The sequence below is a fragment of the Sus scrofa genome, chromosome 13, assembly GCF_000003025.6.
Source record: "Sus scrofa isolate TJ Tabasco breed Duroc chromosome 13, Sscrofa11.1, whole genome shotgun sequence".
Taxonomy (NCBI): Eukaryota; Metazoa; Chordata; class Mammalia; order Artiodactyla; family Suidae; genus Sus; species Sus scrofa.
The window spans coordinates 127,194,631-127,209,327 of NC_010455.5; the positions used below are offsets into that span (position 1 = coordinate 127,194,631).

At 36.0% G+C, this 14,697-nt stretch overlaps 1 protein-coding gene across 8 annotated transcripts in view; it reads left to right on the forward strand.

Moving 5' to 3' along the window:
* The window catches only part of TP63 (tumor protein p63), a 231,093-nt gene that overhangs the window by 78,641 nt on the left and 137,755 nt on the right, over window positions 1-14,697 (forward strand). For all 8 annotated transcript variants that reach the window (XM_021070042.1, XM_021070044.1, XM_013982288.2 and 5 more), the window contains 2 exons: window positions 7,076-7,204; window positions 7,981-8,113. In XM_021070042.1, the coding sequence (XP_020925701.1) occupies window positions 7,076-7,204; window positions 7,981-8,113 (262 nt within the window). The remainder of the gene's footprint in view (window positions 1-7,075; window positions 7,205-7,980; window positions 8,114-14,697) is intronic.

Here is a 14,697-nt window from a genome sequence, read left to right on the forward strand (position 1 = left end):
GCAATTTTAGAAAAAGTGAATATTCCTGGGCCTCACTCCAGACCACCAGGAACTTGGCGGGGGGGGGTGGGTGGGTAGGGACAGGAACTCTGTATTTTCTAAACATAGGCCAGGTGATTCAGTTGAACTTTCAAGTGTGACACCTACTGTTTCTGGCTGGGAAAATGGAATAACCTTCTGTGGTCAGGATGCAAAGCCTACCCTCTCCAAGAGAGATAGGTACTGTTCTGTTTTCACTATGACAGATGTATGGAAGTTGGGGCTCAGAGAGGCTGAATCACTTGCCTGATGTGACTAATTTTGTAAATAACAGAGTAGAGACTCTGAAGCCAAAGCCTTAAGACCCCAGGGTTGACATCCTCCCAGATGTTGTGAAAATTTTTATTTTTATTTTAGCTTATGGCTATGCCCACAGCACATGGAAGTTCCTGGGCGAAGGATTGAATCTGATGTTTTAACCCACTGTGCCAGGCAGGGGATCGAACCCATACCTCCACAGCAACCCGAGCCTCTGCAGTATTCTTAACCCACTGTGCCATGGTGGGAACTCCAGATGTTGTGAAAATTAATGCATACCAGGCACATTGCAGAGTACCTTACCCACAGAAGCAATCAAATATCCGTTATTTCTGCTATAGATGTTGGCATTGGTATTTTTACTCTTTCCAAATATTTCCTTCAATAGACATTTACTTGACACCCCCTTGGTACCAGATACTCTGCTAGGCTGTGAAGTACCCCAAAGCCAGAAAGCAAAATGAGGTTCTCATCTCAAAGAACTGAACACTCAGTAGAAACTGTAAATAAGAAACCGTGCTAAGGGAGTTCCCATCTTGGCTCAGTGGTAATGAACCCAACTAGTATTTGTGAGGACGTGGGTTCCATCCGTGGCCTTTCTCAGTGGCTCAAGGATCCTGAGCTGTGGTGTAGGTGGTAGACAAATCTCGGATCCTGAATTACTGCGGCTGTGGTGTAGGCCAGCAGCTGCAGCTCTGATTGGACCCCTAGCCTGGGACATTCCATGTGCTGCTGGTTCAGTCCTAAAAAGGAAAAAAAGAAGAAAAAGAAACTGTGCTAGAAGTTGTGCTCCTGATCTGAAAGGAAAATGCCATAATAATTTAGCAAAAAAACAAAACAAAACAAAAAAACTTATCTACCAGAATTCCTTAGAAAATACGTCATTCTGGGTAGTTGAGTTTTCTAGATAAACATACTCTTTAAATTGCATTTTATTTTTCTTTTTATATTTGAACATAGATATTTCTGGAAATAAGGCATACTTTGCTATTTTTTTAAAACCTAGTGTGTGCCATGTAAACTCTTGACGACTCAGGATTAACTATTGGAAATCTTATTTAGTGGGTTGCATTGTCATACCAAAGTCTTCACGGGCTTCTAGAGTGTAACTTTCTCTTTGTTCTTGTTCTCAGTTTTAAGTTTTGGTTTGTTTCTTTGTTTTCTGGTCTCTTTCATGACTTCAAAAAATGTACTTCCCTCCTCACAGAGGTCATTGTGATCTATTAGGAAGAGTGAAAACTTTGGAGTCAATCCAGCCTGTATTTGTATACTAACCATGCTGGTCTGGATGAACTAGGGCCATTCATTCATTCATCAAATATTATTATATCAGGACTTCTGTTATTTACAGGGCTGTGCAGGTATATCTGTGTAAGTTTCTGTCCTCAAGAGGCTATAATGTGGAATTTTCTTGATCACTCATAACTATAATTTCCTCACATCTCTCAAGTGGAGCTAAGGCAAAACCAACATTAAAGTGTTAGGAATTTTTTCCCCCCAGAGGGCAGGTAGGAGAGGAATATGAAATACCTACATCCGTATGGTAATGGATTTTTTTCTTAAAAGCAAAAATCTCCAGATTTCTTTCAGTTCATAAAGGCAGATTTCAATGTAGTTCTTTAATAAGAGTGAAGTGGCATAATAAAAACGTTTGGAAATAGGGGATACCCATTGCTTTAGGCCATTTTGACTGAAGAAAGCTTTCATAGGAATGCTCTATTTTCACATAGCAGTGAAAACCTGTATTTCCAAGTGTTCTTCTAGGTCCTGTGGATGCAACAGTGAACAAGGCAATCTGCTCTGAGTTTGCATTCTGATGAAGGACTTACCATGAACCAATAAATACATAATACAATTTCAGATAAATGATCTAAAAATACATAAAGAAGTGCATGGAGAATGAGCCATTTTCTTGAGTTTATTTATTTAGCTGTCTATACATTCACTAGCACATTCCTCCATCCTAAGAAAACTCTTCAGTAGTGCTCCATTTCCCCATGGTCCTTTCAGAAATCTATATGCTCATGTATCTTAGCCATAGAAGATGCATGAACTTCCCATCTGGACTTCATATTAGTGCAATACCTTAACATATCCAAACCTGATGTCATGATTATTACATCTATTCAAATATCTCATAAATTCTAATTTGGAGGCAGTTTATAGGTAAATGCCTGTGTGAAAGCATGCATGTATCTGTATTGACCTGCTAAAATGTTAAAACTGACATTATAAGATGGACTCAAGTCTCCCTTACAAACTGTCTTCTACCAGATGCCAGATTCTAAGTTGAAATCAGAGTATTAAGAGTGATGTTTGACAATAACTTTTTTTATGTTCCTGGATTTTGAGAGACAGCTCATGTTGTAAAAAGTGTTAAATGTACTTTGTTTCTGCAGAACATTGCAGTGGGATCCAGGATGTCTGGGGTTTAGCATTAGAGCCCTGTGAACTTCCTGTGGGACTGTGAATAAAATCCTATGAGTCCTCACTTACATAAAGAAAATATAGGTGCTGAGAAATAAAATCCTTTGTGGTATTTTTTTTTATTCTACAATTCGGTGTTGTAAAGAACCAGAAAATTAATAATATGGTTCTTGACTTTCAGTTCTTTACTTGCTAGTTGAGGCCATACTATTACAGCATGAATAAATTACAGTAGAATTTACTAAGGGTAAGCATACTTAAAGCACACCAAATTGAGGAGGTAAATGCAAACAAATTTAAATATGTATATATATTGCAGTTGTCTTAATCCAGTCAGTCTGCCATAACAAAATATTGAAGATGTCTTATTTCTAGCCCTAAACTATGAAATACTTTCCAAAAAGCAAATGTCCCCTCATCGCTAAACTCTCCACATAATAGATATTCAATATATTTATTGTTGAATCATTTGCATATAAAATTTAATTGAAATATATTATTAAAGAAGAGAAGCAATAAATGGACAGATTGAATTTTATTTTTTTTTTAAATCTCAGCTATTTTACTACATTATTTTTTAAATTGCTTTCAAGAACAGAGATAATGGTAAAATAATTAGGAAGTGACAAGTTTTGAGTATTTATCTTTGTTTTTAATATAATTTAACTTTAATATTTTATAATAAATTATAAAAATGGTTGTGTTTAATAATCAGCTTGGGAAATTCCAGAAAATTTAACAGTCTGCTTTCATGAGCCAGTATTCCAGCGTAACAGTAGATCTAGGGTAAATTCTTCAGGTCTGGCTCTCAGAGTCCTTATGAAATAAAGTAGCAGGACTGGACAGACACTAAGATCACAGCCAACATTGACATTCTATGAGGTCCTCAAAGATTTAGACTCGTGTGATCCCCATCTTCCCAGCTGTGAGCCGAGTTGATGAGGAGGCCGCTCCATGTTTGATCTGCTCTCCTGGAGATTTCTGGTGCCAGATTCTCTAACAGAACAACTGATACTGGTCAAGGGGGCCTTTGAGTCAGGAAATCTAGGAAAAACCAATGAGCCTCTTGTCTACATCACTACTAAGTGCTGTTTTATTTTGTTAAGTGAATTAGGGGATGCTTGTATAAAATCAAGTGTATTTCTAGTTTTACAACTTTAAGTTTGGGATGATCTAAAGGGGAATAGGGCAGCTTTAAATATTCAGAGAATACTAAGAATGGGAACTATTCCAAGAAGCCAAGAGTTGGGTAATTTGTGATGAGTGTCTGATGCATAAATTTATTCTTCTTGGACTGTGAATAAAAACCTATGTTGAATAAAGACTTCTGTTGAGTAAAATATAGCAGAGTGACCTGATTCTTTTTGGATTTCAGCATTTTCTTCTATTATGTAAAAATATTTATATAATATATAATGTATTTTATATATATATAAGGATAACTGAGCTGGATATTGTCTGAGATCTATTAATTCTAAAATACATCTGTAAAACTAAGGTAGTTTTGAACTTTGAAACTTGATTAAGTGGGAGATTTTTCAGGAGAGCTGAAAGAACCTAAATGTTAGATTCGAGTGATGACTTTGGGGGCAGAACAAGAAAAGTAAGAGCAAATGCTATGCATCTCCACTAGCCGAACTTCACTCCTCATTGAACCTGCTCTGTGTAGGTCCCTGTATCCATACTCATGGATTTATTTTTTACCCTAGGATGAGGATTTCTTCTTCTAAACTTCTGGCCCATTCCTCTCTTCAGAGTTTAAAGTTTATTTACTTTTTATATATCCCATTGGTCCTTCAAGTTTCATGCTGAGGTGAACTCATTGTCTCTCCTGTCTTTTCAAGCTGGCTCTCCCAACTGCATTTACTGATTAGTTACTGGAATCTCCCACCACACAGTCTGAGAAAGCTGGAAACTGGAAATCATCCTTGGCTCTACTCTTCCTTCTTCTTCCATCAGTAACATAAACAATATCTGGTCCTTTCCACTAATGATTAAAATTGTCCCCATCTTCTCTATCTCCACTTCTGCTATCATCCTGCTGTATAACCTAGACTTCCTAAATAACTGCCCTTAAACCAATAAGCTGTAAATACTTCCTCCACACACCTCCAGATTTATCAATGTAAAACATTCTCTGTGTCAATATCATGCTTCAAATCCTTTAATACTGTAGAGATGGATATGCTGACCTGTATGTTGAAATAAATACATAGTACAGTACAGTACAACTGGGAATTTCTGACAAAGATTAGTCACTTATATTAATGTCAATATTCGGATGATGATATCATATGATAGTTTTTCAAAATGATACTTCCCATTGGGGAAAACTGGATAACTGGCATATGGGCACCCTATTTTTGATTATAACAGCATGTGAATCTATAGTTAATTTCAAAATAAAGTTCATTTAAAAACACCTTGCAAAAAAAAATAATTCAACACTCACTAGAAGTATTGAAGTACTTAAACTTTTTTTTTTTTTGTAAAACATATCACACAAGTTTCTACTTCCTCTGCAGCTTTGCCTCTTGACATCTTCTGCCTCAAATTTTTACACTATGCTTAACAGTGCCATAGACTGTTCACTCTGTACTATTAGTCCTTATCTGAACTGACTAATTTCTTCTCATCATTTAAGGTTCTTTCCTTAACTATCAGATGAATGATATATTTCAAGATTGTGCTTTTTATTTATTTATTTTTATTTTATTTTATTTTTTTAGGGTCACACCCATGGCCTATGAAAGTTCCCAGGCTAGGGGTCAAATCAGAGCTACAGCTTCCAGCCTATACCACAGCAGCACAGGAACTAAGCTGTGTCTGTGACCTACACCACAGCTCATGGCAACACCAGATCCTTAACCCACTGAGCAAGGCCAAGGATCAAACCTGCAACCTCATGGTTACTAGTCGGTTTCATTTCTGCTGCACCACAACAGGAATTCCAACACTGTGGTTTTTACAGTGTTATGTACACTCGTAGTACATTTATTAGAGAGTTTTCCTGTTTTACCTTCTATACCATGGCCTTCTAGACGGCAAGGCATTCATTTTTTATTTCCAGTACTCATTGTCTTCCTGGCAAATAATAGATGTTCTCTATATATCTGACTTTAGTAAATACATGTTCATCTCACTATAGCTTGGAAATCATCAGAATAAATCCAGTGCTATTATCCTCTTTTAGGTAGCTAGACCAGAACATTCATTTGCAAATTTAAGATAATCAACTAGCCTAGTACACTATTTAATTCTTTATAATATTAAAAGTAATGATTAAGAGCTTAGCTAATTTCATCCTGGAGTAAAATTAGTCTTCTGATAATCACAATGAATCACATATGAAGATGAAATACACAGATAAAATACAGATTTAGAGAAGGCATCATTGGAGAAAGCTGATGGTTTCCTTGACATATATAGGGATTGATTTTTTTTAAAGTAAATATAAATTTGAGGACCTTACAACAAAATTAAGCAAACAAATACTATTCATGGAGTTCCCATCATGGCTCAGTGGTTAACGAACCCAACTAGTATCCATGAGGACGCAGGTTGAATCCCTGGTCTTGCTCAGTGGGTTAAGGATCCAGCGTTGCTGTGAGCTGTGGTGTAGGCCGGCAGCTACAATTCTGATTGTACATCCCGGGAACCTCCATATGCTATAGGTGCAGCCCTAAAAAGACACAAAAATAAATAAAAGGAAGAAATACTGTTCATTTGCAATGTATTCAGATGTTTGCATATTTCTTAGTATAACATAGAATTCTATCCTCCAATCAAAAACCAACCACATGCACATTAAGACATGTAACTGGTGATTTAAAAAAAAATCTGGGTCCAGAGGTACAAGTTATTGTCTCTGGGTATGAGGCTAAGATAGTAGGTTATGAGAGGGGTAATTATGCTGAGGGTGAAATATAAGTTTTCTGAACTCATTTCCATTTTCTGATTTTACTTTTTACCTACTGGAGGCTGAATGCGCAGATAATCAGTTGAGACATTCATGATATGGGTTTAATAACAGGTCAGACTCACTGTCAGACTTAAAGAGGGAATGTTTATTTTCTTTTTGATATCTACAGAGCATAGATGTTGGATAGTAGAAGTGCAGAGTATAACAATATTACTAGTTAAGAAAGAAGACCTTTGATAGACAATTTGATCGATATTATGGCAAAATGGGATCCCTGCCACTGCCAAAAGAAACACCAGTTGTGTACCTTATAAAATTTGCTATGTGTGATTTTGAAGACTTAATTTTTGATTGACTATGCTTTAATTTTAATATTCAGTATCATAAATACAGAAACTATAATCCTAGTTTCATTTTTGTCTCTTCAAGGTTTGTAGAAACCCCAGCCCATTTCTCTTGGAAGGAAAGTTACTACCGATCCACTATGTCCCAGAGCACACAGACAAGTGAATTCCTCAGTCCAGAGGTTTTCCAGCACATCTGGGATTTTCTGGAACAGTAAGTATCAAATAAACAAAAAAGCTTTGTACTTAAACCATTATAAATAGATAATTATAGACAGTCAAAGTATTGCCTACTAGGGCATATTTCTAGATTCAATAAAAATCATTTAATACTACTGGAAAAAAATAATCCCCTCCAATAATATCTCTGTGTTAAAACTCAGTAGTGATTTTTTTTTTTCAATTTCCAGCAGCAAAAGGTAATCATTGTTTTGGTGATATAGTTTTGTAGAATCAGAAGGGCTCTCGTGTCTAACCCAAAATAACTTCCTCAGTGACTCTCTGATACTCAAATTCTTTCTTTTGGCTTAAAGACTCTCCTTTACTGCAGTGCTGGAGATACTCTCTGAAAGTAAAATACTGAATTTTGTTGGTCTTGATGCCTTGCTAGGGAAAAAAGGTTATTATCTCCTTTCTTAAGATTAGGTTTGGATAAATGAGTAAATTAAGGGAAAGGTGAATCCATATGAGAACATTGAAGACACAAAGGGATAGGGTATAAAAAAAAAACCTGATACTTTTCCTTCTATCCTGTGTTCCACCTAGCAATTCTTTGGTCACAGATCATGATTCCCATTTTACCAAAAGATTTGAAATGTCGCAGATTATATATCTGGTCATTGGTGGGGCCAAGATTCAAACCTAAGATTTCTGACTCCAACCAATGAGCCTTGTCAATTTTGCAGGAGAAAGTGCTCCTTGTTACCAACTGGATGAGTGGATTTTAGACCCTTTCCACATCTAACATGCTTTTGTTTTCCTTTATGGTAGGCCTATTTGTTCAGTGCAGCCCATTGACTTGAATTTTGTGGATGAACCATCAGAAAATGGTGCAACAAACAAGATTGAGATCAGCATGGACTGTATTCGCATGCAGGACTCGGACCTGAGTGACCCCATGTGGGTGAGTGGCACAGGCTTCCCCTTTAATCTGCGAGCCATGCTATCCCCATCTCTGTTACACCTGTCTCTTTCATGGAACATGAAGACACAGGTGGCTCTGAATGGGCAAGGCATTGGGAAATGAGTCAGTGCAGTCAGCAGAGAAAAAAATGAAGAGCTACGGATTCTGGGTCTGCCTCAACTTTTTGTGATGCATATGTTTCCACTGGTGTGGCGAAGGGAGTTAGAAATAATTCCTTGTACACTTTACCTGAATTGTTCCTCATGTCTATCCCGACTTAGAGCTGATAGTACCAGCCCTATGTTTTAAAACTGATGCAGACAGAACCGAAGTCTAGACTGAATCCTATCCAAAGCACTTTCCATTATGGCACACTGCCTTTCTCATAGAATTATTCCTCTTTAGTGAAGGAGGCTATAGCAAATTCTATGCAAACACACATGTTTTAAGCACCTGGTGATAGAGTAAAAGGAAAGAGACTAACATGCATAAAACAGGCTCTTCTCTCTGTTTTTTGTTTGTTTGTTTGTTTTTTGTTTTTTGTTTGGCTTTACCACTGAATCATTCACAAACTTAGACCTTAGGTTTTCAGCTCTAAAATGGCAAGAATTTACATGCACACACCTCCCATGCAGCTAAGGAGTATATAGGTTAATGACAGTAAAACAGTTTTTTGAGGTGTTTAGATGAAATTTGTTTGTGTAGTCCATCACGATCATGCTAATTGGTGGGTTTTCTTTTAAAAAATCATTATTCATCACACAAGTCCTACTGCTTTATCTATAAAAAACAACCTAAAAATTTGTAGGAAAATAGAGACATAAAGAGCTAGAAAGAGAACTGGGTATCTCAGAGCATCTGCGGATGTGATTAAAGGAAGTGCCATGCCTTTCTTTAGGGGAGAGGGAAAGTACCAAATCACTTTATTTGGAAGAACTGTAAAGATGAAAGGTGTTTTGGTATGTCTTGTCTTTCTTGCCTGATGTAAGATTTTATTGGAATTCTTACTGTATCTTTTTTGATATAAATTGTTCTTTTTAATATTAGGAGAGGGAGAAGTGGGGAGAGAGAAGAGGAAAGAGCCAAAAATAGAAAGCTGTAACTCTACAAATACACTGATATTTTGTCACCACATTGATAAGGGATAAATACATTTCTTCATTGGCTTCTGTCTTTTTTGGTATGGGTATTGTTCGTGGTTATCCTTGAGCTAGTACAAGGAAACTGACAGATAAATTCATGGAGCAGGTAATTCAAAGCCTTGGAATGTATTATAACTAAACATAAATATTTATTCATATATAAATTCTGACTTGACAGTGACTTTGAAATTATTATATCCCCAATTCATTTACAAATATCAACTCTTAAGCTGATAGGTTTGCTTAGGCTGGTGCTACCTATCTTTTTATAGTCTCTCCAGGGATTTTCTGTTCTGACATTCAGATTCCTAAAAGCAAGAAGTTGTATAGTTGAAAATGGAAAATCTAGCCTTTGCATTTATGTTCCCTATTATTGTTATCTTTTTCACATTCTGCAGCATGGGATTTTTTTAATGTGCCATGCAGTTTCTTCTTTGTCTTATTAGAAATTTTCTCCTTGAGAACATCTCATTTTTTTTCTCCTCTCTGACCAATTCTTTTTCATCCCTCAACATCCAGTTTTCCTATCTTCTCCAGGGAATACCATATCACTATTCTCTACCAGTCTGAGTTAAAGATCATTCCTCTGAAGCCACCTAGGTATATTTTCTCTCAAATTACTAATTATACAATATTATAGTTGTTCCTTTATCGCCTCTACTAGGGACAGGGACCATATTTTGTCATGCCCAGTACTTTTTTCCCATGTTTGGCCCATAGTAGGCCCTCAGGAATTTTTGAAGTCATTTGAAATGAGACTTGGAAATTATCTAAAAAACAAAATGTTCTCTTTGCAACAGCCCTATCCAAAATAAATTCCTTCAACAGTGGAAATGTCCTATATTTCTACTGTTCAACACAGTAGCCACTAACCACATCGATCCTTTGAGCATCTGAAATGTGGCTAGTGCACATGAGGGACTTAATTTACTTTAGTTAATTTAAATTGTCATGCGTGGCTAGTTGGTACTGTATTGATAGACTGTCACCAGTAAGGGGGACATTCTCTGCTTGAACATTCGCAGCAGCAAAACTTCTGGTCCTGTAGTCCTCTCCTATTCCTTCCCTTTTGATGATGGTGAGTTGATAAAGAAAATGTTCTTTTTCTTTGCCTCCATTATCTCCCCAGTTCTGTTGGAAAGTACCAAGACCTGCCATTTAAGCACTAAAACTTAAAGTTCACTTTGGTGCTTTTAAAAAATAGCTAAAGGAAACTGGAGAAAACCTAGTGGCGTATTTGAGAGTCAGCCAAGTTATACAATGATCTTAGAAGAGGGTAAGAATGAAGGAGTGAATGCCAAGAAAATGTGTAGATGTGATTGCTTTTGTGATACATATCTTTAGCCAAGAATGCACCGTCTTTTGTTTTTTAGGTTATTATTTATGAAATATTTAAGATTATTAATTTGCATTTAATTTTTTCCTGAGCATCAGCTATGAACATATATACTTAATAATGTTGATTCATTGAAGTTTATTTTTACTACTGTTCATAGTAAGAGGAGTGAGTGACCTGACTGAAACTGAGAGTATCCAGTTTGAAATTGATTGAAATTTACAAATTTTTTGAAACTCTGGCTTTCTTAAGCTTCCATATTTGATGGTGATGAACATATCTGATGTTATATTTAATCTTTCCAGGAACTTTGTGAGGTAAAACTTCTCCTTGTTTTATAAATTAATAAACCAAAAGAAAAAGTGGTTAAAAAACCTTTTCTAGGATGACATGTATAGTCAGCAGCAATGTTGGTATTCTATCCACAATACTGGGCACAATCTTTTCTCCTTCTTTCTCCAAGGTATTGTATTTGGGAGGAACTTGAGCTCTGTTTATTCTCAAGTACCTCTTTTTCAATGAAATTTAGGTTTACCCGTGTGGGCAAACCTCTGCTATTCCCTCATGAGATAGTCATACCATAGAGAGTTTGCATAATTTCCCTGCTCTGGAGAGGCACAGGGCACCACTGGTAACTAGGAATGATGAGACAGAGTTCTACTGTCACTTAGAAGCAACTTGGAACTTGAAATTGTATGTCAGATTGAGGGTAAGAGCAAATCAGGAGAGAAACATTTACAAGGAGCGAGGAATCGAAGTGATTCAAGTAAAGCTGGCAAACAAAACGAAAAGAGCTTTTAGCAGTGGGAGAAACAAAATAGGTCACTGGGGAACAACGGTATTGAAAGGAAGATGCAAGTGGAGTGAGAATGAACTTTAATAAATAAACAAACTTGCCTATCTGTGCGCTGCCCTGTTTTTTTTAATCTCCAATAAACTGAGGCATTGGAGTTCTTGTCATGGCTCAGTGGTTAATGAGTCAGACTGGGAACCATGGGGTTAGGGGTTTGATCCCTGGCCTCGCTCAGTAGTTTCCAGTGTTGCGTGGGCTGTGGTGTGGGTCACAGACGTGGCTCAGATCCCGTGTTGCTGTGGCTGCGGCGTGGGCTGGCGGCTGCAGCTCCGAATGGAACCCTAGCCTGGGAACCTCCATGTGCCATGGGTGCAGCCCTAGAAAAGACAAAAAGACAAAAAAAAAAAAAAAAAAAAAAAAAAAAAAAAAAAAAAAAACCTGAGACATTGCTAATAAAATATAATTCTACATGAACCCTGGATTTTCCCCTGGATCATGTCCCTATGAGAAGTCCCACATAGATGGGACTAGATAACAAAGACCATCTCCGCAACAGGAATGGCAAAATGGGGGACTAGCTCAGCATGTCATGAATAGTCTTCTGGTTTGGAAAGTAGACAGCTAAGATCCTCTGAGATTCTTTGTCCTTCTAAACTGAGAGCTGCAGCTTGTGTGAGGCTTTGTCTTCCATTTCTTGGTAGCATACTTTCACTTTTCAGTGTATAGGCTAGTAGCTAAATAGTTCTAAAACTCTGTACATAAATTACTTTCCTCATGCATATAATTAAAAAAAAATGGGATCTCTGCCAAGCATTCTCTCTCCATGCAAGAAATATGAATCTGTGGACATGAAACGACACGTCAGATTATTAAGGACAAAAATCTTGAAATGGAGAATGTCATCCCCTTTTTATTGATTTTTGAAACAACCTTCACCTTAATAACTAGTCATGAAATGGGATCAATATTTTGCTTTGATTATGATCAAAGGGAAATTGAATTGCAGAGAATTTGTGTGCCTTCTTCATTAGAATGATTTTAGTGTCACTGAAGAATGAACTGCATTGGATTAGCAAATCAAGATGAATAAGATTTCTCAAAAAATGTTATAATTTAGGCTGTTTTCTAGATCTTTATTGGATCTTAATTCTGTTGTCTAATGTATTACCTTATATCTTGGCTTTGCCTTATTTATAAATTCTCTGCATGCCTGTTATGTCTTCAAGAGGTGGATAATGATATTAACACGTAAATGTTCCCCAAAAATGATGGATGGAAACTACACAATGCTTGCTTTTGCATTTCTTTACTCTTTGTACTTTGAAGGAAGCCCTGTTTAGTTTAGAATTGGGTTTTCCCCCAGGGATTTCAATAGCGATTATCTAAAACCATCCAATTTTTGTGAACTGTTATCATAGCCTCCATTTATAAATGAAGAGTCTTCAGCTCCACATATCAAAAGAGCAGATGGTGTATTTGTATTTGGGAAGGCTTAGGCCACAGCACTTAGCATAATACCCTCCATCTTCTAAGACTCAAGATTTCAAGCTAACTATGTAGACTAGATCTAGACACAAGTATTTCTTTAGAACTTACTTTACTATTCTCTATGTTCTTTGTGATGCATATGAACAAATCATGGTCCTTGAGAAGACCATAATATAACAGAAAGACAAGTGTGTATAAAATTTCTTATGGAAAAAACTCAGATATATGTACTTTTTTAAAGGCACATAAAAAGGAAATGATTTATTGTGCCTGAAAAAGACTGGCAATATGTTACAGAGAAGGTGCTTTTTAGACTTTGAAATATGAATCAAATTGATCAAAACAGGGAAAGCCAAAACCAGTTCAAGTTTGGGTAACTATTACAAAAATAATTTATTAAAAAGAAACATAATGTGACAATCACAAGTTTTAAAAGATAAGACTGAAAACAATGACTAAGGGGAAATTTATATAGAAAAGAAAGACAAAATTTAAATTAAAAATTACAGTGCATGATCAAAGTTTAATAGCCCGTATAAACTATATGCTTAAAAAATTAATAACAGATGAGTGTCTCCTTTTGGCAAAGAGTATAAGTAATCTGTAGATGTTTAACAGATATAAAATGTTCAACCTCTTTAGTAATAAAAAATTGTGAATTGAAACAATAATTTTTTTTATCATCTATCTGATCATTAAAGATTTAAATTATTGGTCCTATCCAGCACTGATGAGATTCTTGGGAAACAGTCAACCTTTTTACTTGAGGTAGGAGTATAAAGTGGTATGTAGAGGACAGTTTTCCCATTCTCATTTAAGTTTAAATGTAATTATCCTTTGGTCCATAAGTGCCCCCTTCTAAATTTTTTCCACAAAACAAGTAAAAATACATAAATAAGTATATTCACACACACACACACACACACACACACACACACACACACACACACACACAGAGGAATGAGAGCTTCATTGCAGCTTCATTGTTTTTTAATATCCAAAATGATAAGACCACATAGAATTCTATAGACTAAAGTTTTTGGACTGTGATAGATAGGAAGGAAACTATAATTTAAAGCAAATGAAGGTTAAGCCCACCATTGACAGATGGTATTAATAGTTATGATGTGTGGCCATTTTCATTTTGGCAAACCAGTTGTTCATGAACTTCAGTGTGATTTCTGTATTTGTGCTTTATGTGAGACATGCTATATATTCTGAGAAAGATTGTGTAGAATTGATATCCTTTCTTATTAAATGGTGTAATTTGCTAGAGAAACCATCTGGGTCTTAGTATTTCTTTTTCCAGAGTTTAATCATAAATTTAGTGTCTTTAATAGTTACAGAACTATTGAGATGATCTACTTTATCTTGGGTAAGTTTTCATAAATTGTGAGGTTCGGGGGAACTGGTTGATTTTATCAAAGTTTTTGAATTTAAGTATGTAGAATTGTTTGGCATACTCCCTTTTTACCCTTTTAATGCTTGTGGTATCTGTAATGTCCTCCTATTTCATTTCTAATATTGGTAACTTGTGTCCTCTCTCTGTCAGTCTTACTAGAGGTTTATCAGTTGCATAAATCTTTCAAAGAACCAGTTCAGCTTCGGGATTTTACAGTTTTTCTCTACAGTTTTTGTCTTTCTGTTTTCGGTTCCGTTATTTCTGGTCTCATTTTATTTCCTTTCTTCTGCTTCTTTGGGTTTATTTTGCTCTTCTTTTTCAAGTTTAATTGGACATTTATATTACTGAGTTGAGATGTTTCTTCTAAAGTTAGTATTTACTTTTAAAAAATTTCTATTAAGCACTGTTTTAGCTTCATCCCCT